General features: G+C 36.7%; 1 protein-coding gene across 7 annotated transcripts; it reads left to right on the top strand.

Moving 5' to 3' along the window:
* Positions 1 to 25,645, top strand: ESD (esterase D). Of its 7 annotated transcripts, none has more exons than XM_004759187.3 (11): positions 1 to 113; positions 4,115 to 4,164; positions 5,018 to 5,101; positions 6,272 to 6,390; positions 7,073 to 7,161; positions 11,286 to 11,384; positions 12,994 to 13,118; positions 14,267 to 14,386; positions 15,841 to 15,939; positions 18,385 to 18,552; positions 24,738 to 25,645. In XM_004759187.3, exons 4-11 carry the CDS (start codon positions 6,293 to 6,295, stop codon positions 24,816 to 24,818), a joined length of 879 nt encoding a protein of 292 aa, XP_004759244.1. In that variant the 5' UTR covers positions 1 to 113; positions 4,115 to 4,164; positions 5,018 to 5,101; positions 6,272 to 6,292; the 3' UTR covers positions 24,819 to 25,645. The 7 variants fall into 7 exon arrangements, with proteins under 7 accessions (XP_004759244.1, XP_004759245.1, XP_004759242.1 ...); XM_004759188.3 differs by having other exon boundaries at positions 4,945 to 5,101; positions 6,318 to 6,390; XM_004759185.3 differs by having other exon boundaries at positions 4,945 to 5,101.
* The last annotated feature ends 1,077 nt before the right edge of the window (positions 25,646 to 26,722 follow it).

The raw sequence follows: 26,722 nt of genomic DNA, 5'->3' as shown, positions 1-26,722 counted from the left end.
GCGGGGTCGAGACTGGGCGACCCCAAACGTGGGCTCCCGGCGGCCATGATGAGGCCCCGCCTTTCCGCGCCGCCTGGGTGCTGCTTGTTTTCCCCGTGCCACCAGTCGCCGAGGTAGGACTCTGTCGGGCTAGAACCCTGGGTATCCTTGGTTCGTCTGCGGCTCTGGCTGCACCCGGGACCCGGCGGGGCCTGGTCGGGGCTGGCGCTGAGGCCAGTGGCGAGGAGAGCAGGCTCGATCGCTGGAACTGGGGGCCGGCTCCCGATCGCGACCCAGAGACGCTGGAGGCCAAGGGCAGGGCGGCGAGGCCAGGATCTTGGCTGCAAGCGCAGGCCTCGGGCCGAATCTCTTTCCTTCCCTGAGCTTCCACATTGGTGTAACGCTGGGCGCTCGGGCCTGCGGTCTCCGAACCCGCTACGTTTATTTAGCTCTTTCCATTTTGCCCAGATTGTCCCGCCCTTTGACCCGATCGCCACCGCAAGAAGTAGCTCTGTACCCAGTTTAGTGAAAAACAGAGCCCAGGGCGGTCGTAGCACTTGCGGGAGCGCGTTTCAGGCCCCCGGGAACCGGGGAAACCCGCACCTGCTCACGCACGTGCATGCTCTTTGTTAGTCTGTTCGTGTTGTAAATGCTGTCCGAGTTCTGGTGGCGTCTGGAGGTCACTGCCTGATGGCGTCGCCGAGCGGACTGTGGGGGCATTCGAGGTTGCTGGAGTAATTATAACTAACATTTGTATGCGTAGCTTGCAGTGTTATAATCGATAATAAATTAACTCACTTAGTCTCGGGAGCAACTCTGTCATATTATATTCCCATTTTATAGTTGGGGAATGAGTCATAGAAAGATTACCTAGCTTGTCTAAAGTCATGTAGTAGTAGTAGGTGGTGAAGCCAGAATTTGAAACTGGAGGGTCTGGCTCTAGAACCTCCTCTGAAACTGTTAACACCATGGCATTGAATAGAGCTGCCCAGTGGAAACATCCAGACTATCCTTGGATTCTGCATAATTGAGTTTGAGTTACTTAAGGTAGTAGAACGTTTGGCCAGAAAAATAATGTGGGACCATTGGAGACAATTTTGAAAGCCAAGTTAAGGTGTTTGGTATTCATGGGTGCTATATTTTTTCCTCCATGGTGGCTTAAAAATTTCTCTATGGACCAGCCATGTGAATTTTTAGAAAGGAAAAGAGACACTGGCTTGAAACGGTTAAAATGTGACCAAAGTATATGTGGAGTTTTCTTCATCATTATCTTTCTGTCAGTTCTTCATAGTTTCAATTTTAGGAAGTTTCTATGGCATCACACCTGAAATAAAATTATAATTAGTTACCTTTCATTTCAGTGACTTTCATTCACATTAAATTTCATTTCAGTGACTTAGTGATTTTAAACCACTAGGTGAGTGGGATTCCTTCTACACCTATAGCAGCAGCTACAGCTTGGAGATGGCCAAGATTTCTCCTCTGCTGGTGTTGTGCGCAAGCTAACCACGTTTTTAATATTGACAATATACTTAACACCACTGAATTATACACTTGAAAATGGTTAGGTCAGTAAATTTTATATGTTTTTTATCACAATTTTTAAAAATCAAATAATAAGTCAAAATGACTTAACAATTGCATGTAGGCCACATTAGGCCTGAATATGTAATGTGTATAGGTATCCATTAAACGGTAAGCTTATGTGTATTAAAGCCCTCAGCTTCCATGCAGGATTGATTTTCGTGGGACATACAAGAGGCAAATGAAGTAGGAGCTGAAGTTCTAACTTCTTTTGTATAATTAGCATGGTGGCAGTGGGAATTCAAAGCAGTGGTAACTTTAAGAGATTTTACACATAGATTGGGCAAGACAGGCATGGATGAACAGAGAGGCAAGAAAAGGGAAGAAAAAAATGATTTGAAGGTGGGAGATAGACAATTTTAAATTTATTTTTTATTTTTATTTTTTGAGAGGCAGAGTGCGGGGAGGAGAGAGAGCATCTTAACTTAAGCAGGTTCCAGACCCAGTGCAGAGCCCTACATGGGGATGGATCTCAGGACCCTGAAATAATGATCTGAGCCAAAATGGAGAGTGAATCAGCTGAAAGAGTGAAGAGCCGAAATCAACCAAATGAGCCACCCAGGTGCCCCCACACTTAGTTTTAGATGTGTTGAGTTTTACTAGCTGGTGGCATATCTTGGTAAAAGGGTGTAGCAAGACCTTTGAATTCTGGCACTAATGCATGAGCATGATTGGGTCTAGAGATGCAGATTTCAGTTCTTCCACTTAGGAAATGTGGTTGAAACATAGGGAATGGGAGTTAGGGAAGGAGTGCATGCAAAGAGAAAAGGAAAGGGAGATGGGAGGAGTAGAAGAACCCAGATCGTAAGTTTTCTGTGAAGAGAGGATTTGAACAGAGATGTGATGGTCAGCAGGGCCATAATCCAATGAATGCTGGGGAGACCTGTGTAGGTTATAAGAGCTGGTGGAGTGAGACCCCTGAAAGTGAAGAAATGGGTCAAAGTCCAAGGAGTCAGGAAGAATGGGAACAAAACACAGAAAGAGACAGACACCTTCTGGGGCTCATCAAAAGAAAAAAAAAAAAAATGGATGAATATATAGAGAACACAGATTTCTGGAAGAGGATGGCATTTAGCCTGAATAAGGAAAGAAAAGAAAAACTAAGATTTTTGACAAGTTGGCCTTCTGGGGGAATAAATGCTTCATGAATAAAGATGGATTTCTCTTTAATATAGTATTTACCTGATTGGCTTGGCAGTGCACTTGAGAAAACCTTTCTTCTCTGAAAAATACTGCTGTTCATTTCATTGACTTCTCTAGAAAAATTGTGTAACACCCGCTGTCATTATGAAGTCATTATTTGTTTTTGTTTGGGGCTTTTCTTGAGAAAGGGATTTGTTTGGTGTTTTGCTGTTCTGCCCCACTCTTTCAGTCCATTTCTCCTACAAAATATCCAAGAACCGAAATAAGACATCCAACAGACAAATGATAGTGACAGGCTTTCATATGTACTAAGTTTCTATTTCTTACAGTGTCGCAGCAGTCCCTTCAGTGTCGTTCATAAGCCCTCTCATTTTTCTCAGCAGTTCATCCTTTCTAGCCTGCCAGCCCAGCAGTTCTGAAGTCCTGTTCTTTTCCCTCTTTTCTCCCTGCACGACCTGTTCCATCTGCATGTCTTAGCCAGACAGCTCAAGGCTTTCTGTTTCTCTCTACTCTTCTAGCCCCTAGAACAGGAACAAAACTCCTGTTTTGTTCCCCCTCAGCGGTTGATTATATTTCATACTAATAAATGACACTTGAAAAAATTTTTTCTGTTTAATTAAAAAGGAAAAAACCCCACAGCTTTCTTTTTTTTTCTTTTCTTAAAGATTTTATTTATTTATTTGACAGACCTGTCACTATCCCCTTTGCTGTTAACTGGGAGCTGGTCATTCAGGGAGGTCACCTGACATTTTACACAACTTGACATGCACACATTGAGATGGATGGGCCTCTGGAAAAACATGTTTAGTCTTCAGAAGTAACATTTAATAAAAACTTCATCTTGGGTCACTGTAAAATGCCCTATTAGATGCTAATGGAATGTCCCAAACAGCTTTCTGGAATGATCATTTGAATCTGAAGATTATTATTATTATTATTTTTTAAGATTTTATTTATTTATTTGACAGAGATCACAAGTAGGCAGAGAGGCAGGCGGAGAGAGAGGAAGGGAAGCAGGCTCCCAGCTGAGCAGAGAGCCCGATGCTGGGCTCCATCCCAGGACCCTGAGATCATGACCTGAGCTGAAGGCAGAGTCTTAACCCACTGAGCCACCCTAGCGCCCCCCCCCCCCCCCCACAACTTTCTTCATAGGGATCTTAGTCCAGCAGAAGTTTTTGACAGAATGACCTGCCTCAAAATAGGTTCTCAAGGTAGTTGGATTAGGGGCTGAGATAATGGAGTGATGCTGTTCCCTCAGCTTTTGCCACGCTGCCTTAGCCAGGGTAAAGACAAGAAAATGTCTCTGCTCAGAATGTGTTGTGCCCTGCACGTGTCTGTGTAACCTGTGTTGTGAAAAGTATGTCCTGTTTATAAGCCACTTGGTCTTAACTTTTTTTAATTTTTTCAGGATCATCTATCCTTTGGTACAGGCAAATAAAGCAAATAGCAATTGATCAGGTAAATTTAAGTTTTATTTCTTAGGTGTTACTTTGACAGTTGGGTGAAAAAGCTAATAACTTGCTTTAAAATATGTTATTTTTCACATAGAAAAATTTTAATGAAGAAAGTAGTCACCTCGTATGTTATTTCATATATCATTTTGTGTCTAGTTCTTAGCTCATGTCATATTTTTATTGAGTGTGTGTTAAGTCTTTTCTTGATTTGTAATCAAAGGTCCTTTCTAAAATGGGTGATTAGAGGGGGAAAAGCTTCAAAATCTTTGATTTCATTTTTTTCAGCTTGTTCTATCAGTTGAACACACAGCATTTTAAATTGGTTTTCTCTGACCAAATGGGGAGTATTTGATTTTGAATTTTAATTAAAACACATTAAAAAAGTAGAAGTAGACTAATGCTTTACTAAAAAAGATAAATAACAAAGCATAGAACAGAAAAGATGAAGGACAAGCTGATTTTTAAAACTTTCACATAGTTGGTAGTCAGAAGTGAATAACATAAATTATTCATTAATTCAACAAATAATTATTAGTTATCTCTTAGGTGCTAGATATATACTCAGTGTGCCATGGCTTGGGAAAGCAGACATATCCCTTACTAAAATTAAGAAAATAGGACTAATTTAGCAAAAAATTTCTATTCTTTCGTCTCATGTAAATATGTTAAAATTACATGTGTGTGTTCGTGAATTATTTAAGCCAGGATCATGAGCAAGAATAGCTGAAGTTTATAATAATTAGTCACCTGTGTAAGCAGTTTGTTACGAATTGATCTCTTACAGATTAAATGCATAAACCTATGAATAGAAGGTAATTTCTCTGTAATCGTAAGCCCTAATCCTATGAATTTAATAGGATTTTAATAGTCCCTCTCAGAGCATCTAAAGAAGAGAATATGTAAAGACCCTCCAAAGAAGCAGAAGAGCACAGCAGTGAAAGGTAGGGGCTCTGATGTCAGGCTTCCTGGCTCAAATCCCAGCTTTCCAATGCAAAGCTAAATATTTAGATTTACTGAGTATTTAGTATTTAGATTTACTGAGGAACTTACTAAAATGTAGGCTTGAAACTAATCTTATTTAGAATTTCGCAAAGACATTTCCAAGATTAACTTTTTAAGATTATTGTTATGTATTTTTTTAAAGTAACCCTAACACCACAACTGGTCAATATACTGTTACTGAGAATGTCAGTAGAAATTGTGTGGAACTTATTCGTAGAGAAGACCACAAGAGTGGTAATACCTGTCCATAGTGTCTGAGGATTTTTCTATTTCGTGTGTACGACTAACTGATTTATAATAAGGAGGGGAAGGGAATCCTTCCTGAGGGATCCACATCAGAAACAGGCTGGTTCCTCTTTGCTAAGCAGGCACTTCTGGTAAGGATAGTTTACTGACCTTTTTTTGTATTATTAAAAATTAATAAAGAGTGGTATTTTAGCATTCACCTTTAAAATTATTTATGAACATTTAAAAGATTTGTCTCAGAGAAAAGAATTACCAGACTTCAAAATTTCCCATCGATAAGCTACACTTTTAATTCACCAATGTTTTACTTGTCGGTTCATTTTAAAAGGAGAGTTATTGAATCTAAAAGTTGGGCATCACTTTCTCAGAAACACTCTTATAGCACAAGGAATTCGATCTGGGTGCACATATAGCTAAATGGTGATCACAGTGTAGATGCCCAATAAATGTTACCACTTCTTGTTACCAAATCATTATGGTGACATCATTTTCTTCCCATTTTAAAAAATCAGCAATGAGTAAGACGAATTCTTTGATTCCTTTGCTACAGTTGACAGGTAAACTATTAACAGTTTTTGATCTTCTGAGCTATAGTAGTTAATTAGTATATATTCTCCCTCTTTCTGAAAAGAATTTGGGGTAGTCCACAAAAAGAAAAAGCTTGTTACACTACTGGATAAATTAGTATTGACATACTAAAGTTTCCTAAAATGCATAACAAGCATAAGTGTGTACACGAAAGTGAGTCAGTTTCTTAATGTTATTTATCAGGAAAAATTAGCAAGTGAAAAAAATAGTCTCAGTAGAAAACAGTTGTATGTTGGGTAATTCATCTCAAAACAGTTTTGTTTCAAAATTTTCAGGAACGAATATTCTAGAAATTAATGAGATTAATCTTTACTAATAAAGGAAGAATGGCATTGAAGGAGATTTCCAGCAACAAGTGCTTTGAAGGGTTGCAGAAAGTTTTTGAACATGACAGGTAACTACCAAGAAGATAAAATTTTAGGTATCTCTCGTTCTGCTTCCATCTATTTGATTTCTTAAATAGACCCATGGAAGATAATTGTTATACACATTACCATTTACATGGAAAAATACCTGTGGTTTTTATCAAAATTACCTCATTGTGATATTAGTGATTATAGTAAGGTATTAATGGCAAAGAACAAATTAAAGATACGGTACATTTCAGTCCCCACGAACAAACATGTGATACAAGATCTTTAGGATTTATTTTTTATAAAACTGTGTTATTTCACACATCTCTTTATAAACAAAAGCAGTTTTTCTTTTAGTAATATTGGTGCTACATTGGGAGTATTATATTTGTTCTTTTAATTTATCTCCCCTCCACCCCCAAATATGTGCCATGCACAGCAAAGACCCAGGTTGGTTAATAGATCAGTATGCTAATTTGGCCCTATTTTTTCTTCAAGGGCCAAGATATATTCCTTAAATGTTGATGGAATTACTGATTTTGGACATTAAATCACTTATTTTATGTTTCTGTCTTTAACCAGTGAGAGGCATTGTTTTTTTGTCATTAAAATTGAATTTATTAAGTAAATTAATAAAATTTATTAAATTAATTAATAATTATTAAATTCTATTAAAATTAATTTATTAATTAAATTAAAAATTTTTGGTTGTTAAAATTACAGTGTTGAACTGAGCTGCAAAATGAAATTTGGTATCTACTTACCACCAAAGGCAGAAACTGAAAAATGCCCTGCACTGTATTGGCTGTCTGGTAAGTGTTACACATTTGAGTTTTAGGAAGGAGTTCCTTTTTCTTTTTAACGGCCTTATCTTACTCTTTTATCTTGACTTACTGGTGTGCTTGCTGAGCCATTTGTAAAAGACGTTAGGAGCCACTTACAGTCTACTCTTACTTTATCGTGAGAATAATTTCAGACCTACTGAATTATATTTATTTCACTTCTTTTAAAATTAAACCAAGTAATTTAATAGAGAATAGAAAACTCTGGACTCAATAGCAAGAGCTTCGAAAAGTTAATTGGTACTTAGCTAAGAATTTCTGAAGTTTGTAGAGATTTTACCACTCAAATAGAACAATATTAGGTAAAACCAGAATACCCCTGATACGCTAATTAGAAACTGTAGACAGGTAACTTCTTATAGTCTTCTCTAGCATGTTTTAATTGGACTCCATCAGTCTTCTCTGGTAACAGTCAGGAAAATCACAGAAGAACACTAAAGCTTCTTAATCAGTGGTGAATATTAAAGACTGTAGAGTGAAATTATGAGAGAGTTAGTTTTTGCCACCAGTAGTTTGAAGCTATCTGATAATTTTTTCACCAAACATTTTTGGCATTTTATCTTTAGAAGCAAACATAAGGAGAGACTTGATAGATACCAAATTATGTCATAGAGTGCTATTTGTGTTACTTTAAAATTGCTTATAGCTTGGATTTTAATAAATCCTCTCTTATGTGTGCTTTACCAAGGAAAAGCCCCAAATACCAGTCATTTAAAATGAGAATAAACATTTCTTTTTTTTTTTTTTAAAGATTTTATTTATTTATTTGACAGAGAGAGATCACAAGTAGATGGAGAGGCAGGCAGAGAGAGAGAGAGAGAGAGAGAGGGAAGCAGGCTCCCTGCTGAGCAGAGAGCCTGATGCGGGACTCGATCCCAGGACCCCGAGATCATGACCTGAGCCGAAGGCAGCGGCTTAACCCACTGAGCCACCCAGGCGCCCCTAAACATTTCATTTTAAAAGGTAAAAATTTTTTTAAAATAAAAAATAAAAATAAATAAAAGGTACATTGAGTATCTATCTGATTGTTACCAACAACCCACTTCTGTGATTGAAAAAAGCAAACTGGTTTTGCAGGAAGAGCATTGGGTATTGCCAAAAGTAACAAGAACAAAAGTGCATGCTTGTTTTAGAAACAGTATTGTGTAACTGATGGTGGCCTTCAAAGTCATGTAATCTGTAGAATAGGTAACGGTTTCACAGGCCTCGAGAATTTATGTATTGACCAGTATCACGTGACAGAGTGAACAAGTTTTCTGACTTACAGCCCAATGCTGTATTTAATCTTGTTCTGTGTGCACCTGGTTCCTGACAGCTGCTGGAATCCTTTCTCCTGGCTCTAAGTATAATAACCTAGATCAGAAGTACCAGGATATTGTGTAAGAGGTACTAGAATAATAAGACCTATCTTCTGAGCTTTGTGAGTAAAAAACAGAATTTGTGTTTGTTTATATCACATGACAGGACAGTTTCCATAGTGAGATTCTGAAGAACATAGACCTTGGAACCTAAGGCTTGATTTTCTTAAAAAAAAATAAAAAAAATTAAGGTTGTCAGACTATATACACTTGAGAAATAATAGCAAAAGAATTTCAGGATATTAATTTCCTGATAAGGTGAAGGAAAACAATGGCAGAGAGACTGACATCAATTGTTATATTTCTAAAATTACTAAGGTAACTGAATTAAAGCTTCCAAACTGAAATTCTAAAAGATGGTCCTGATGGCATGGTTTGCATCTCCCAAGTCAAGGTGACCATCAGAGCATCCCTTCCTTAGCCATATACCCAAGAGAATTGAAAATATGTGTCCATATAAAAACTTGTACAAAAATGTCCATATATTATGTTATACATTATTTAAAATAGCAAAAAAGTGGAAACAAACCAAAGGTCTGTCAACTAACTAAATAAGTAACGTGTGGTATAGCCACACAGTGGAATTACTGCTCAACAACAAAAAGTAATGAAGTCCTCACAGATGCAACATGCATCATGGGTGAACCTTGAAACCATGCTAGATGAAAGAAGCCATCCACAGAGAGATGACATAGTGTTAAATTCCACTTATGTGAAATGTCCAAAACAAACATCCATAAAGTCTAATTACCTAGGGCTGAGGAGGCAGGGATTAGGAGAAAATAGGAAGTGACAGCTGATGGGTATGGGTTTTCTTTTTGGGGTGATAGAAATGTTCTAAAATTAGATAGCGGTAGTGTTCCATAATAGTCAGTATTCCAACAGCCATGCAGCCGTACACTTCACATGGATGAATAGTATGGCTTCTGAATTCTACCTCAGTAAACTGTTAGCCAAAAAATCCCCAAAGCTCTTCATATAAAGTAAGCTTAGTTGATAAAGATTAGTATACTAATACTAATATTAATTAGTAACCCTCTTTATATTTTTGAGAGTAATTCTGCTAGTAGAATTATCTTCATTTCTATGAGTCTGCAGTTCATTTCCTAATACCTTCATCAAGGAATTTGTGTTTTGACTAGGAAAAAAAGATGAATTTTTCTCTGGTTGCTAAACATTTACATTTCCCAAGTGTAAGACACTGTGCACTGGGTCTGAGACATGACTCAAGGCTTTTTACATTATCACATTTAGTCCTCATAGACATGCTATGAGATAATCATAACAATATTATCCCCATTTTACAAATGAAAGAACTGAGGCTCAGAATATTCAAGTTACCTGCCTGATTTTGGTTAGCCAGTAAGTGAGTTACAAATCTAGAACCAGATCCTGTCTGAAATCCAAAACCCATTCTTGTTACCCTTTTACCTTGCCTCTGAATACATTTACACTAAGGTCATCAAGACCACTGACCTTTTATCAGTATTTGGGGTAGTTCTTCATCATGATGAGGCATCTGTATCTCTGGAAGATGCACTAGGAAGGAACATTATGGACAACCAAGGACTTTGTTCTCCTGCCAGGACTCATGAAAGTATGTGCATCCTAACGTTAAACGTGAACACTTCATCCAGTGATACTTGTAACTTTGTATCTTGTAATCATGTATTAATTTAGTCTTCACTAGCAACCATTTCATCAGGCCCTGGCTGGCCGCTAGGGGATAAATGGAAACTATAAAAGTGTCTCATAGTTAATTCATACTGCATTGTGCATACTAGTAAGCTTTGATATCACTAATTATCAGATGTAGGGGGATATTTAGCATTGGCCACTGGGAAAAGGGTGTTGGGTTATGTGATACTTAGCTCATCCATCTATTGCTGGTTTATTCTTGGCCTTTCTGTAATGAGAGGATTCAGTCGTCTCATTAGGTATTAGGCAATACCTAGGGAAAAAGGCAGAAATAGCTGAAAATTTAAGGAAGGTATGTGGTGACCATTTCTCCTTAAAATAGCAAGGAATACAGAGATGATCAAGCTGAATTTTGTTGCTGAGGACTACTCATACATAAAAAAATAAAAATTGAGTCATTTACAGTATTATGATGACTTATCATGAATATTTATGTTTCGATGCAGGAATAGTGACATGTTTCATTAGCATGTTTGACAACACTCCACTAGGCTTGAGAGCACATTGGCTTCCACACCATATTGCCATTCCACAGTTTGAAAATTTCTGAATTCCCAAATATCTCTGGTCCTAAGGATTTCGATAACTGAAACTTTAGTGAGTAACTTTGAAAGGACAGCTGTGGGAGCATTTAACGTAAGATAGTTTTCTTAGATTAATATTATTGTAAATTTTATGAGAATGGGAACTTTATCGTCTCCTTTAGAATTATTATTTTTTTATTTTTTAAAGATTTTATTTATTCATTTATTTGAGAGAGAGAGAGAGAGCACAAGCAAGCAGAGAGAGAGAGGAGGAAGCAGGCTCCCCTCTGAGCAGGGAGCCCGATATGGGGCTCAATCCCAGGACCCTGAGATCACGACCCTAGCCGAAGGCAGAGGCTTTAACCCACTGAGCCACCCAGGCGCCCCTAGAATTATTTTTTTTAAGAAGTGTTTTAATAATACCAAATGAGCTTATTTTCCTGCATTATAAAAGGTTTACATCTTATAAACCATTCACAGGGTAGCATGAGATAACACTATTTCTGATCCTCAGGTTTGACTTGCACAGAGCAGAATTTTATATCAAAGGCTGGTTATCAGCAAGCTGCCTCCGAACATGGCCTCATCATCATTGCTCCAGATACCAGCCCTCGTAAGTGTTCTCAGTCCAGAGATCCTTTGTAGAAATACCAATCTTTCAGACTAAGTCATAAGTGGTATAATGTAATATTGCCTTATTTTTTATTTATTTTATTTTTTGGCTACTATCTCTATTAATCTTTCAAATGATATCAGTACTCTAAAATACCATGCTTTATATTTTCCTCACTGTGAATCTTGCTTATGACATCACTCTTATGAGAGTTTTTTTGCTATCCCATTTTGTAGATTAAGACACTGCAAAACAGACTGAGCAGCTTAGTTAATATATCATATTGGCACTAGTGCCAAAATGCATAAAAATATTTCTATTCCATAGGTTAACTCTCTTGTCGCATAAAAATTATGGTCTTTTCTCATCTGCTCACCAGACAGCTTAATGTGTATTGGCTTTAATATAAATAACTAGCATGCTTACCTTAGAGAGATGAAACTATCAAATATTTGAGAGCTCAGTCCATTAGAGAGTTAGAACTTACATTGTGACCCTAGAAGTCTCAGGAAATATAATTTATTAAGTGGGAGCTAAAATTATCTGGAAGATAAGTGGCTGGCCTTCGGAAGTAGTGCATTTCCTTCACAGGACATATACACCAATGCAAGACTTATCTCATTAGAAATGTGATAAAAAATTTAATTCTGAATAGCATCAGAATATTAAATGCCTAGAAATAAACTTGTAAAATGCGAAGATTTATTTTTTTTAAGAAATATAAAATTTGCTAACCGTCCTAAACGAAGACTTTAATGAATGGAAAAATGCCATGTTCGTGGATGAGTGTACTGAATATCATGAAGAGGTCATTTCCTGAAACTACATATTACTGTAATTCTATTAATAGTCCTGATAGTTGGCTTTTTAACCACCTGCAAGCATATAAAATAAAACCTAATAAATTTTTAAAGATTATAAGAAAATCCCACTGAGGGATGAATAAATAGGGGAAATATAATGGAATGATTCCAAAGTTCATAGGAAGTGTTTTCAGTGCAAGATAGTGATCTGAGCACAAGCATTTGTCTCCCTTCCCTTCTAAGAGAAAAGAAGTTTTGGTAATAGTGGGGGGTCCTCAGGGAAGGAATCTCAACACATTTTAGAAGAATAGAGAGAGGGTATAATCCTTCGACAGGTAAACAGTGAAGAAGCAGATATTCAGAATACATGGGAGGGCACTTCATCAGCAAAGAAAGCCAACGTGCCTGACCTTAGTAAAGTGAATTCTCTGGCCTGGAAGGGTATTCCCTCTCACACCTTATTGGCTAGAACTAGTCACGTGGTCCCATTCAGGGACAAGAGGGCCAGGGCGTATGTGCCCCAAAAGGCAGAGAATTGCCAGGTGAACGTCAATGTGAACCCAAATTTATTTATTTTTTTTTTAAAGATTTTATTTATTATTTATTTGACAGAGAGAGATTACAAGTAAGCAAGATTTGAGAGAGGAGAACAGCAGAGCCCAACTCGATCCCAGGACCCTGAGATCATGACCTGAGCCGAAGTCAGCGGCTTACCCCACTGAGCCACCCAGGCGCCCTGTCAGGTTCATTTAAAAGAGTGTTACTAAACGTGGAGTAGATGAGACCACAGGATATGTCCTTGCTAGGGGGCTGCAGTATTAAAGGAGAAGATGAGAGCTGGGACTTCGGCACCGGTGCTGGATTTTATGTGGATGCCACTGAAGATCCTTGGAAGACTAACTACAGAATGTACTCTTATGTAACTGAGGAGGTAATTTCATTGTATTTATTAATCGACGATTTCCAGTAGTTTGGTCCCTCTAGTCCTGAGAATTTTAAACCAGGGTATGGAACTGGTGAATCTATTTGGTACAGATTTATTGATTATGTTAGTGAACATTCCAAAGTTTCCTTGTATGGTAATCTTATTTACTATGGTTTAAATTAATATTAAGTACAATTTTAAAGAGGGTAATAATTATATTGATACCTATGTACACTACCCAGAGTATACACAGAAAACAATATATGAAAAAACTCTAGCGGCTGGTTTATTCAGATATATTTTATACTGATTAACCAAAGCTTATTTAGAAAGGGTAAAGGTAAAGATTGCTTCTGTTAATAATATTTTTGTACAGTTTGTTCATTTTTCTAAGTTTTATTATTTTAATTATTAATATGTATACCATAAAAACCCAGAAACAATAATATAAAATTTTTTTAATTTTTTATTTATTATAAACATATATTTTTATCCCCAGGGGTACAGGTCTGTGAATCGCCAGGTTTACACACTTCACAGAACTAATAATATAAAATTTTAATCACACATTATTCCATGCCCCAAATAATAACTATGTCTTGGTATATTCTAGGCTTTTTTTTGTATGACCAGTTTTCATACAGTTGTAAAATTTTTTCATCTTGTTCTTTTTTTTTAGTTGTATAAAATAGATAATTTTGAGTACTCTACTTGTAACATAGCCATAATAATTGCATAATATTCTGTCATATGTCATACTTTAGTTTTCCCTAATGTAGGATGTTTACATATTTACATATTTTTCTTATCACAATAAATTTTACTACAATGACTGTATGTATAATTCTTTTTCCCTATAGACTTTTCCCTTAGAATAGATGTCAGGAAATGAAATTACTAGACCAAAAGTTAAGACATTTTTAAAGGCTCTTTCTGCATCATCCTCTTTAATTTGCTTTCTGAGGATTCCTTTTTTCCAGTGATATATTAATAATCCTTCTCTACCTGAGATTTTTTTTTTTCATCTTTATTAGCTCATAGTATTTTGGGACTGTGATTTGGAAGTGTTAATTGTGTAATTATTTTATATGACTTTGAAAAAGTCTAAACTTGTTTCTTTCATACCTTTTGTCACACTATTCAATTCTCTCCAGCTTCCCCGGCTCATAAATGCCAATTTTCCAGTGGACCCCCAAAGGATGTCTATTTTTGGCCACTCCATGGGAGGCCATGGAGCTCTGATTTGTGCTTTGAAGAATCCTGGAAAGTACAAAGTAAGATTACCGAAGCTTTCAGTGACAAGTATTTCTCTTGGGTAATAGAAGTCAGGAACTTTCGAAGAGTGAAATTAAGATACTGTTATTTTATAGTACTGGGACTAAACTTTCCTAGCGTTGGGAGTTTCAAGGAGCTATAAGGGAAGAGTATAAAATTGGACCACACAATTCTATGCTCCAGAATCAGAAGTATAGGAATTCTATCACAGTTGGTCTACTAGAAATATGATAAAACAATTTTTGTTGCTTCTATTCAAACTGTAGTCTTCTAGGCTTTTTTTTTTTTTTTTTTTTTTTTTTTTTTCATAAAGTTGACTTTGATTTTCTGAGGTAGAAGAAGATATTCATGATTTCTAACAGTTTAATTATTCTCTCTTCTCATTGCCTCTGATGAAAATTGGATTGCAGCTTAACTGGAAAATAACACTCAGTCTTTCCATTCATTTATTTTAAACTATGTAGCTTTTCTTTTTGTTGTTTAAAGAAGCCAAGTTGGAACAGCCACCATATGTAAAATGTCCTCCTGGGCAGAGCTGCCTACAGTCATGTTGAAAAAGGAAACGATGAAATAGTGATAATCTCAGGATTGCGTCTGTCTTTAACATCCCAGGACTATCAGATAGCTCAAGATTTCTTTAATGCATTTCCTTCCCTTAGAAAGAACGTCTTAGCCATTTCAGGTGTGTCCTTGAGAAATGACAGTATTTCTTAGAGCAGTTTCTTATTGTGGCACCAGATATTTTTCTCTTAGTAGGCATTATTATAAAGTTGAGCTAATTCATGTCTTGACAGTAGGTTTTTAAATTAAGGCCTTATTTTCTGTATTTTTTGTACATAAGACAATTAGTTTATTACATCCAAGGGAGAAAATCAGATTTGGTTGCTTTTTGTCCTTTAAAAAAGGTAGTAGACATTGATAAACACATACTTTGATAAGCGCTCTGAAACTGAACGTTTCCATCTCTGCCACTTATCCAGTGAAAAACAGGACTGCATAGAACACAAACATTTAAGGGCTTTGCTCAGTGCTTTCTTGGCCCTGCTTAAGAGAAATAATGTGTGTCTGATTTAATAACATGTTCACAAAGGTGGTTATAAACGGTTCTGTAGTATTACTCATTAATTTTAGATGGAAAAAGTGAGTAGAAAAAATACAAACTTGTGTTTGTGTCTTATTTAATAAAAATGTAAGGTATTGCTTTACAGTCTGTTGGCACATATGGCTAATTAGCTCTTTTAACGGAACACACACAAGCTGTATAATGGAGAGGCCTGCATTCTGAGTGCTTCATCTAGCCAACAGAAAATTGTTCACAGGGAAGTTTTCATGGCAAGTCAGTTTATAAGCAAGATGCAGATGAACTTCTGAGTTTTTAAGTAAGTTGCAAATGTTCTTTTTTTTTTTTTTTTGCAAAATATAACTTGTTTTTAAATTTCCTTTCTTTATGAAGTCTGTGTCGGCATTTGCTCCCATTTGCAACCCAGTGCTCTGTCCTTGGGGCAAAAAAGCCTTTAGTGGATATTTGGGAACAGATCAAAGTAAATGGAAGGTAGGTACTGGGATGGCTGTCTTCATACTCATTCTTAGGTTTTCAAACCTGTGAAAAATCTACACACCACAGACATTATATTCCTAACTCACTGAAAGATCCAGAGCTAAAATAATTAACAAAAGCATATACATAGAACGATATCAACAACAAAAAAGGCACTATTTTCTAGTTGTATTGAATTGTGGTGGATGTTCCGAAACTACATTCTTTTTTCTGAGAGTGATTAATGTTTATGTTTGTTTCTAAATTAACATTGCCAGAAAATACCACATTTTATTGCTGACTTTAGAATTTGCCTCTTATTAACCATGTACACAGGAAGCATGAGTCCTACTAGCCTTTTAATTATTTCACATATCTCTTTCAAAATCCAGCATGTCTCAGATTTGGATTTTAAATTCCAGGCTTTAAAGTCTTTAAAAATAGATGCTGTGTGATGTATATTTATGTGCGCATTCCCAATAGCAAGATTGCTTTTTCAAGCAGGGGACCAGATGCTTCAAAATGAAAATTAAAAAAATGGCTCTTTCTCTCGAGACCTGTTTGACTTTTGTGCGGAAATGCAAACATCGCCAAGAGTTTGAATATTTTGCAAATGCATGCATTCATCATGTGCATGTTAACAAGTAGAAAATACTTGAGTGGAAGGAAGAAAAAGGCTTTTCTGTCCTACTGTTGTGTGTTCAGGGTCATTCACACATGGATCCTAATTTTATTTAAGATGGGTCATTAAAATTCTTACAAATTGGAGGGTTAATCTTTAGTCGCCAGACTAGAATTCTATTTCGTTTAGGCTTAGATTTGTAGGGGCACCTGGGTGGCTCAGTAGGTTGAAGCCTCTGCCTTTGCTCGGGTCATGATCCTAGGGACCCAGGATCAAGCCCCACATCCGGCTCTCTGCTCAGCAGGGAACCTGCTTCCTCCTCTCTCTGCCTGCCTCTCTGCCTACTTGTGATCTCTGTCTGTCAAATAAATAAAATATTTTTTTTTAAAAAGTTTTATTATGTTTAGATTTGTATTATAGTGGAAGAATGCAGGAAGTGATTACTGTTAGGTATTTTGTGAGCTGACAGTGCATGCACTTGGGTGTTTAGGGTCCTTACCAACTGTGCAGAGCCTGTGTGGAGTTTGCAATCTTAGGTCACGAAGGTAATAACCTTTCTCCTTCACGTGGGGCTTAGGTTCTGATGGGAGTTGGGTAAAAGACCAACTGGTGGGGTCATTGGGTGGCTCAGTCAAGTGTCTGACTTGTGATTTCAGCTCAGGTCATGATCTCATGGATTATGGGTATAGCCCTGCATTGGGTTCCCCACTCGGCAAGGAGTATTCTTGGGATTCTCTCTGTCCCTTTGCTTGAACTTCTTCTCTCACTCTCTGTCTGTCAAATAATAAATAAATCTAAAAAAAAAAAAAGAAGAAGAAGAAAAAGAAAAAGATGAGCTGGTTGGAAGAAAGGAGGGGAGAGGTAGAGGCACAGGTAACCTCTAAAGGAATCTAATTATATAATTTTTCTCTAAGGGACAGTTGATTTTACCATCTTAATTATGTTGCATTTAGGCTGTCATTTAAATTACTGTTGAAATAAGGAGGCCATGCAGAAGTATGAAATCACGGAACTTAGCACTAGTTGGACTTTATAGATCCCCTTCCATTGTCTCCTTATAAATAGTTTAAAGAAAGCAAGTCTTAAAAAAACAGAATACTTTAGAAGGGAAATCTGGGGTTTTGCCTGTCTTATTTGGTGCATAGAAGTTATGGGTACTGAATATATATTAATAATCAAGAATACTTAAAGGTGGATGGTAAAATATACACTTGTATCTAGTGGCAGCTCTTCAGATAACAAATGTGAGGAGCTGTTTATATGATTCAGATTATTTAAATTAAATCTTCCTGAAAGCTCACCGGGACAGCAGACATTTGGTGCTGTTCAACAGACCACAAAAGAGAAGGCTGAATGTATTTAAGTCTGGAATTAGAGCCAAAAAGAAGAGGCAACAAAATAGACTATTTGAAATCGAAAATATCTGGAAATAGAAAAAGATATAAATAAAGAAGTTAGAAGAAATAGTCCATTTGTGGAGGGATTTATAAAGATACAAAATTATAATTTTGTTTTTGTTCTTTTTGGAGTGGAGAGGTGATTAAGAACCTCAAAGGTTTAGAAGAAAAAAGTTTATTCTGTGAAGAGTGCTGAGATACAGAATTCTTGCCACTGGCCCAGGACTGCTTAGAAGTAAAGAAGAGGCTGTCAGTGTGGGGCATAGATTTCTGAAGACCTTATAAATAAAAACCAGGCAAGACAAGAAAGCATTTTTCAGATTTAATCATCCTTAGAGCTTAAATAACGTTAAATTTCTATTTGATTTTACTGCAGTCTATTTTAAAGAACATCTTTCTGGGCACTTTCAAATTTATTTTTCAATATTTTTCTTTTTCTAGGCTTATGATGCTACCCACCTTGTGAAGTCCTACCCAGGTTCCCAGCTGGACATACTGATTGATCAAGGGAAAGATGACCAGTTCCTTACAGATGGACAGTTACTACCTGATAACTTCATAGCTGCCTGTACGGAAAAGAAAGTCCCTGTTGTTTTTAGACTACAAGAGGCAAGTACTAGGAAACCTCAGCTTGTTCTAAGTAACTATAAGACAGAACTCCAGGGGTGCCTGGATGGCTCAGTCAGTTAAGCATCTGACTCTGGATTTCAGCTCAGGTTATGATCTCAGGGTTGTGACATCAAGCCCCATGTCTGGCTTGTGCTCAGCTCCAAGTCGGCTTGAGATTCTCCCTCTCCTTTGCACCCCCCTCCCCGCACTCACTCATTCCCTTTTTCTAAATAAATAAATAAATAAATAAATAAGCAAGATTCCACAATACTTTATATTTCAGAATTTGAAAAGCTACCTCTAGTAAGGAATTTTTTAATTATAACAAGACACTTAAAGTGAAAGCCTTCTTACTAACCTATGATCACATCCCACAGAAAGAGGAAAGCTTTCAGAAGTGAAAAGTATTTATAATTTTTTGTCCCACCATAGAACCAGTGAAAAACAAGAAGCTTCATGCTTGAATATGACTTCAAGAGCTTTACTGGCTGTGTCTGTCTTGACACAGAGCTGTTTACACAGTAAATAGCAAGTAGAACCTTCTATCTTAATTACTCTTCACTTTATATACACATCTTAGCCTCAGGAGCTGTGAACTGTTTGTCTCAGGAACACTTAGGCACTTTATACTGTTTGAGTTAGTTGCTAATCTATCCATTGTGATGCTTGGCATTTTTTGTGGTTTAAGAATAATTACTGAATTTCAATTGGTTTGTAAGTTTTCTTTGACTAAAAGACTCTTGACTCTCTACTACTTACGTACCTCAATGCTAAATCGTTAAATTAAAGAAATTCTACTTCTAGTTTTTTAAAATTCCTTATTCCCAAGCTTTGGAATATAATATAAACAAAATGTTTCAGGATGAAAAAGTGAACACTGTAAATTACAAATGATTATGATTTTAAAAAACATTTTATTCATGTTCTAGGGTACTGTGTCAGGCACATTTATCTAAAATGTATAATTATGATATATGTCCAGCTAAATCTAGGTCAGTGTGTAGAGTGGTACATTTTGGTTTACAAAAAACGTTTTCACAGCATTAGCTCATTTTATCTTTATGGGACCAAATGAGCGACCATTGCTGTCCTGTCTATCTGGGGTGGTTTTTTTTTTTGTTTGTTTGTTTCTTTTCCTCAACATTTTTATTGTGTCAGAATTCTATACATAAAATTTACCACCTTAGCTTTTTAAAAAAAAGGGTTTTGTATGTTTATTTGGGCGTGGGGAAAGAGCACAAGCAGGAGCAGGGATAAGGGGAGAGGAACAGGGAAAATCCTCAGACTCCCCTCTGAGCACAGAGCCCCACAGGGCTCCATCCCAGGATCCTGAAATCATGACCTGAGCAGAAATCAAGAGTTAGTTGCTTAAGAAATCAAGAGTTAGTTGCTTAACTAACTGAGCCCCCCAGGTGCCCCTCCGTCTTAACTATTTTTAAGTGTACACATCTGTGCTACTAAATATATTCATAATGTTCAGCCATCACCACCATCCATCTTCATAACTTTTTATTTTGTAAAATTGAAACTTTATACCTGTAAACACTAATTTCTGTTCCTTCTTCCCTGCTCCAACGTTTGGCAACCATCATTCCACTTTCTCTATAAATCTGACTACTCTTAAGTATCTCATATAAGTGGAATGACACAGTTGTTTTTATAACTTTCTTTTTAGATTGTTCATTGTTAGTCTATAAAAATGTGGCTGATTTTTGTGTGTTGCTTTTGTACCTTACTACTTTAGAATCCTCAGGGTTTCTGCATATAAGATCATATCACCTATGAACAGAGATGATTTTATAGGTTTCCAGATTGTATGCCTTTTATGTCTTTTTCTTGCCCCCCTGTTCTAGCTAGGACTTCTAGTACTATGTTGAACAGAAGTAGCAAAAGTGGCACCTTGTCTTGTTCCTGATCTTAGAGGAAAGGCTTTCAGTGTTTCCCCATTAAGTGTGATGTTTGCCGTAGGTTTGCATATATGGCTCCTCTCTGTGTATTTTATAGGCTCAGAAAAGTATTAATGTATCTAAGGTCACACAGCTAGTTTACAGTAGAACCAGAATTGGAAGCAAGATCATTTGAATGGGAATTCATGTCCTCCTGTGATCAGTCTAACCATTCCCAAGCAAGGTGAAGCAGTGTTCCTGAGGAGCATGGAATTCGCTAACACAAGGAGAATTCATATATAACCTGCAGTCTAATTTATACAACAAATCACAGCAGTCTCCCTATTTTTTTTAATTCCCCTAATATTTTGATCAAGTAAATAATATACATATTATATATAATAATATGTAAGATTACGTATATAAGATTATATATAATTATATATTATATATAAGATTATATGTATAATAAAATAATAAAATTTAATTTCCCTAATATTTTGATCATGTAAATAACACACACATATATATGATCTATTTATTTACATATATGTTTACATGTATATATAATATTTACATGTATATGTGTGTGTGTATATAGATCATGTGGGAAAATATGTCAAAAACCAATATATTAAATTTATCTTATTTTCTCTGAGTGTCCATCTTTAAGTAATAGTATTTTCTTAGGTTAATTTAAACACTTACCAGAATTACAGGTTTTTAGTCAATAACCAACTTTGAGAAATCCACATACAAATTTGATGATGAAGTAGTGTGTTATAACTACATTAACGATAGCTATACGTAATGTAATAAACCGTTTTTCTTTCCGAGTCGTCTCTTGGCACCAGCAGTGTTGGATGCCTCTTCCTCCCCTGAGGCGGTGCCAGGAAATTCTGTTGTTACTACCAACAATCAAGTTTTAGCCTGCCAGCAAAGACTGAAAGATCTCTGGAGTTTGTTATAAAATCAGCATCGAAGTAAAATACTGATGAAATTCTTTGAGGGAAACAAAATAAATCAACTTATTTATATCTGAAATGCTTATATCCTAAGCAACTTAAAAAACACAGCTGGGTATATTTAATGAGTCAAGACAAAACATTCAGTTCTAAAAAAAAAAAAAAGTGGGACAGTATTGAAATTACCAGTCACAATCTTTAGGTCAGACAGTTTGTTGTTCACTTTTCCTTCCAGCAAGTACAGGTTAAGAGCAAACCACACTGTCCAAAGTTGGAATTGAATGAGCAACTGAGTAGACATGACTGGGCATGGCTCTGGAGAGGCTGCCTTTAAGTTTTTCAGACCAGCTTTGACTGACTTCAGATGACCTCAGGTCTGAGAGTCGTATCTGCCATATCATTGACATATAAGTACAATAGAACTGTTTTTCCTTATGAAATAGGAGCAGTAGGGGAACCTGGGTGGCTCAGTGGGTTAAAGCCTCTGTCTTCGGCTCAGGTCATGATCCCAGGGTCCTGGGATCAAGCCCCACATCAGGCTCCTTGCTTGGCAGGGGTCCTGCTTCTCCCTCAGCTCTTTTGCCTCTCTGCCTACTTGTGATCTCTGTCAAATAAATAAATAAAATCTTTAAAAAAAAGAAATGGGAGTGGTGAAGCATTAAGTAGACTGAGAAAAACAGGGACTATATGTGAACTAAGGAGGAAGATCGAGAATTATTACAATCATGTACATGACTTACCAACTTGATTTATTTACCTCTTTTTGGAGTTAAGTGCTCACTGCCTATTTTTATACTCTACTGTCCGAAAAATAATTGAGAGGTAACTGTGGTGCATAGGGATATTTGTCTGTTACCTCATAGAATGTTACTTTTCCTGTTTTGGCTTCAGCAAACCTAAATTGAAAAAGCACTAGACAGCAGAATTCTGATAGCATTCAAAGATCAGATCTTACTTCGAAGCCTCATATGTCTTATTTCCAGTTAATTGAAGTTACATTGTGAGGAAGAGATTTCAGTGACCTGACAGAAACTTCCAGAAACAACACTGAAGCAAGGCTATCCCTCCTCTTCAAGTCTCAGGCCCTTTTCGAAGACTCAGAGACTGTTTTGGCCGCTGCAATCACGTGTTAGAGAATAGTAGGAACATGGCTGAGAATTCTAGAAGTGCAAGGATCTCATGTGTCCCTGTGTGCTCCTGCTTAGCGCAGTCACCCAGCACATAGACTCTCAGGATGTGCTTATGAAATAAACAAGTGAGCACCTTTCAGGGGTCTTCTTTGTATCCTGAAGAAACTAAATAACCCAGGGATTCATATCGGAGCTTTTCTAACTGGGTCTAGAAAAAGTTGGGGGAAAACGTGGTTTGTTAGAGTAAGTGTTCATCATACTGCTGAGGCACTGCTGCTTTTTTTTGAGAGCTGAGGGAAGATTGAAAGAATGTGTTCATTTATTTTTATACTCTAAGAGAGTTTGCTACTGATGATTTTTCCATTTAAAGTGGGAGGTACAAGACCAAACCAAGGCTCCCTCAAGGGTCAGTGAATCTATGGAATTGCACAAGCTGCTTAGCAAACACAGCATACCAGCTCAAAGAAGTCAGTTAAAGGACCTTAACCCATGTAATAATATCAAAAAATAGAACAGGAGAACCAATCAAGAATGACAAAATTAGCTCAAATTATATAAGCATCTTTTAGGCCAGTAGTTTAATGTGTTCTCCTGCCTTTAAGTTGACATTTTAAAAACTTGGGGTGCTTCAGTGGCTCAGTCAGTTGGGCGTCTGACTCTGATTTCAGCTCAGGTCATGATCTCAGGATTAAGAGGTCAAGCCCCCAATGGGCACTGTGCTCAGTGGGGAATCTGAGTTCTCTCTCTCTCTCCTTTTGCCCCACCCCCTGCTCACGTAACGCATGCGCACTCTCTTAAAAAAAAATCTTTCTCAGTATGTTAGGATAGGCCATTTGCTATTTTATCGTAAAAGTGGATCTTCTGTTAAATATCACTCTGGAAGTTATGGACAATGGCTTTGTATCTTAGATAAAAATATACCATAATCTTGGAGTACACTCCTGAGAGCTCAAAATTATAACTTTGTTTTATCCTGAGACTTCTCTAATAAAATAACAATAATAAATAATAACTAGAATAGTCGTAGCTATCCCTTGTGTGCCTGAAACTGTGCACTACATTAAACTGTGAAACTACATAAGGTTGGCAGACTCGGTCACGTTAGGGACTGTCGTGCACAGGTGTGGGGGCAGAATCCACATTTCATTGTGTTTTGGAAGGAGGCTGCCCCCAAATTACCTGGAGTTTAACCCCTTTAGGTTCTTCCCACCTTCATTTTTTCTTTTTCCTTTGAAAGTGTCTTCATATACTCAGAGGACACCCCAAGGAAGCATCTCCTCTCCATTTATTTAGATGTGGTTTTTATTAACCAGATAGTATAAGATGTGTTTATTACATTTTCTCTCTGTTTCAGAATAATTTTCAAAATAGTTAACTGACTTTACCCAGTGTGGTTTATTGCTAAGGGATGTCAGGGTTTGATGAATTATTCCTTTTTCCTTGAATAAAGATGCGATATGCTTTTCTTGTGTAGGAGGTGAAATTCCTAAGTAGACTTACGATGGCTGTGTTTGACTTCCCAAACAATGTTTAACCATTTTGGTGGATTTTTGCTCTTTCTCTGTATTGTCTTTGTTTGCTTTTTTTGTATTTTAATATTTTCCATCTTACCGATGTTAGTGTGTTTCTTCTGTGAGTTGAAACCTCTTGCTTATGTTCCTGACTTCTTTAAAGAATTTTTTTTTTTTTTTTTTTTGACAGAGATCACAAGTAGGCAGAGAGGCAGGCAGAGAGAGAGGAGGAAGCAGGCTCCCTGCTGAGCAGAGAGCCCGATGTGGGGCTCGATCCCAGGACCCTGGGATCATGACCTGAGCCGAAGGCAGAGGCTTTAACCCGCTGAGCCACCCAGGCGCCCCGTTCCTGACTTCTTTAAGTTATTTTATTCCTTGTTGATAAGATCACCTGTTTATACTGTACATTTAGCTGATGTGTTATTTCCTCTCTTTGCATATTAATGGCAGCATCCAGAAACTAGACTATGCCGTGTTTCTTTTTCTTTCTGTTTTTGCTGTTCTTGTAGTGTTCAGTGAAAATGTTGAAGTACAAGTACTTATAAGCTTGATTTTGATTATAAACCTTCCTCATGCTGTAATAATTTCAGGATTTACAAGAAATTCAAGTGACTTGAGAGATATATTTAACATCCTTAATATCGATGTTTCTGACTAGTAAATATCTTACCATTTCTTTCTTTTGTCTTCTAGGGTTATGATCATAGCTACTACTTCATTGCAACCTTTATTACCGATCACATCAGACATCATGCAAAATACCTGAATGCATGAAAAACTTCAGATAAGAAAATTTGTTCGAGATTACACAAAATTTGCTCAAGATTATAGAAAGGGAAAAATGATTTCAAGACATTGATTTCATAGTGCTAAAAATGCATCATTCCATAGTTGAATCACTTTATGGATAAATATGTAAAACCTGCTTATGATTTAAAAGTTATCCTACCAGTGTTTGTATGGGAAATATTTAATATTTTACAGCTTTGTCAAGGTCATTTGAAAATCATTGTTGTATTAACCTCAAACCACAGAACATATGAATATAATCCCATTTTAATCTTAGAATACTAATTCAGGAACAGGTGTTAGAAGTAATTTAGCCTAAACCCCTCACTTTGCCAGACTTGAAGTCTGTGAAAGCATGGTCTGTCTTCATTACGTTCACTGTTAGATCTCTAAGTGGTTAGCAACTAGTTGGCTTTTAATAGGCATTTAATAACTATGTCTTGTTAAATAAGGAAGTAGGCTCAGAAAGGTTAAGTAAATTCCCCATCATTACACATTTATTTGTGAGACAGCTAAGATTAGAAGTCAGATTTCCTAAACCCATTCCACTGAAATTTCTTATCTCTTCAACCAAACAGATTTATGGACCTTGATTTCTGGAATCTCCTAAGAGACAAGAATTAAACAATAAGATTCAATCTGAAAATAGCTATATAAGAAAAGTTGTTTCATATGTTACTGTAAACACAGTATTTTTCCTTCAGTTACACGGAGAAATTTAGTTTGGTGAGTGCACCAAGAATAGTAACCAATCTCTGTAAGTACCCTATTGTGTTCCTTTAAGAACTTAATGAATAAACTTTTGAACCTGATGCAGTCTGATTATTTTAAAAAGATTTTTCTGTTGGAGACGCATGAAGATTATACACTTTTTAAGTTTTAATTCATGTAGTTAACATAAGAGTGCTATATTAGTTTCAGGTGTGCAATATAGATTCAACACATCCATCTGTTACTCAGGGCTCATCAAGATTAGCGTATTCATCTAGTTCACAAAGATTATACAAATTAAACATTCAATAAGACTGTCTATTGTAAAATAATTGAAGAAGCCATCAGATTCTTAAAGCTATAAAATTAGTACTATTTATTTATTTAATATATTTTTTAAGATTTTATTTATATTTATTTGACAGACAGAGATCACAAGTAGGCAGAGAGGCAGGCAGAGTGAGAGGAGAGAGGAGGAAGCAGGCTCCCTGCTGAGCAGAGAGCCCATGACCTGAGCTGAAAGCAGAGGCTTTAACCCACTGAGCCACCCAGGCGCCGCAAAATTGGTACTATTTAAATGTGAATTAGATTGTACTAAAATTTTTTCAATCAGTTCTACTGAAATATCAGGAGTTTGAGCCCTAGTTGGGCTACACACAAAATGGTTCCAGTCTTAACAGTCTCATGTCCTCTAATAAGGAAGACCATTTAATTTGCGAATTTTGTGCATGTTGTTATTAACTCCTTTGTAAAGAAAAGCAGTTGTGTACTTCTAAGATCACCATATGGCAGATTCAATCAGAAAAGCTGAACTAGCAGGAGATAGTATATATTAGCGCTTTTTTTTTTTTTTTTTACAAGGAATTGGCTTATATGAATGTGGGAGCTGTATAAACAATCTAAAATGCATTGGGCAGGCCAACAGAAAGTTTCGTGACAGGATGAGGACACCACAGGTACGAGCTGAGGCTATTGCCCACCGGTGGGATTTCCTATGGAGCAAGCTTTAGCCTTGTTTTTAAGGCCTAATTGGGTGAGAACCACTGTATTCAAGATAATCTTCCTTATTTGAAATCAGTTGATTAGGGACTTTAATTATATCTGCAAAATCCAGTAATAGCAATACCTAGATTAGTGTTTTAATAACTGGCAGTTATACCCTGCCAAGCTGGCACAAC

The sequence above is a fragment of the Mustela putorius genome, unplaced genomic scaffold (assembly GCF_011764305.1).
Source record: "Mustela putorius furo isolate JIRA1106 unplaced genomic scaffold, ASM1176430v1.1 tig00000179_pilon_pilon_pilon, whole genome shotgun sequence".
In the NCBI taxonomy this organism is placed as follows: Eukaryota; Metazoa; Chordata; class Mammalia; order Carnivora; family Mustelidae; genus Mustela; species Mustela putorius.
Note: the sequence above shows the minus strand (reverse complement) of the source record. Positions and strands in the feature narration are given on the sequence as shown.

Coding starts and splice junctions, on each gene's coding strand:
- ESD (XM_004759186.3), top strand. CDS start 6,293: ATGAGATTAATCTTTACTAATAAAGGAAGAATGGCATTGAAGGAGATT. Junction 6,391..7,072: donor AAAGTTTTTGAACATGACAG/GTAACTACCAAG, acceptor TTAAAATTACAG/TGTTGAACTGAGCTGCAAAA. Junction 14,387..15,840: donor AGAATCCTGGAAAGTACAAA/GTAAGATTACCG, acceptor TTCTTTATGAAG/TCTGTGTCGGCATTTGCTCC.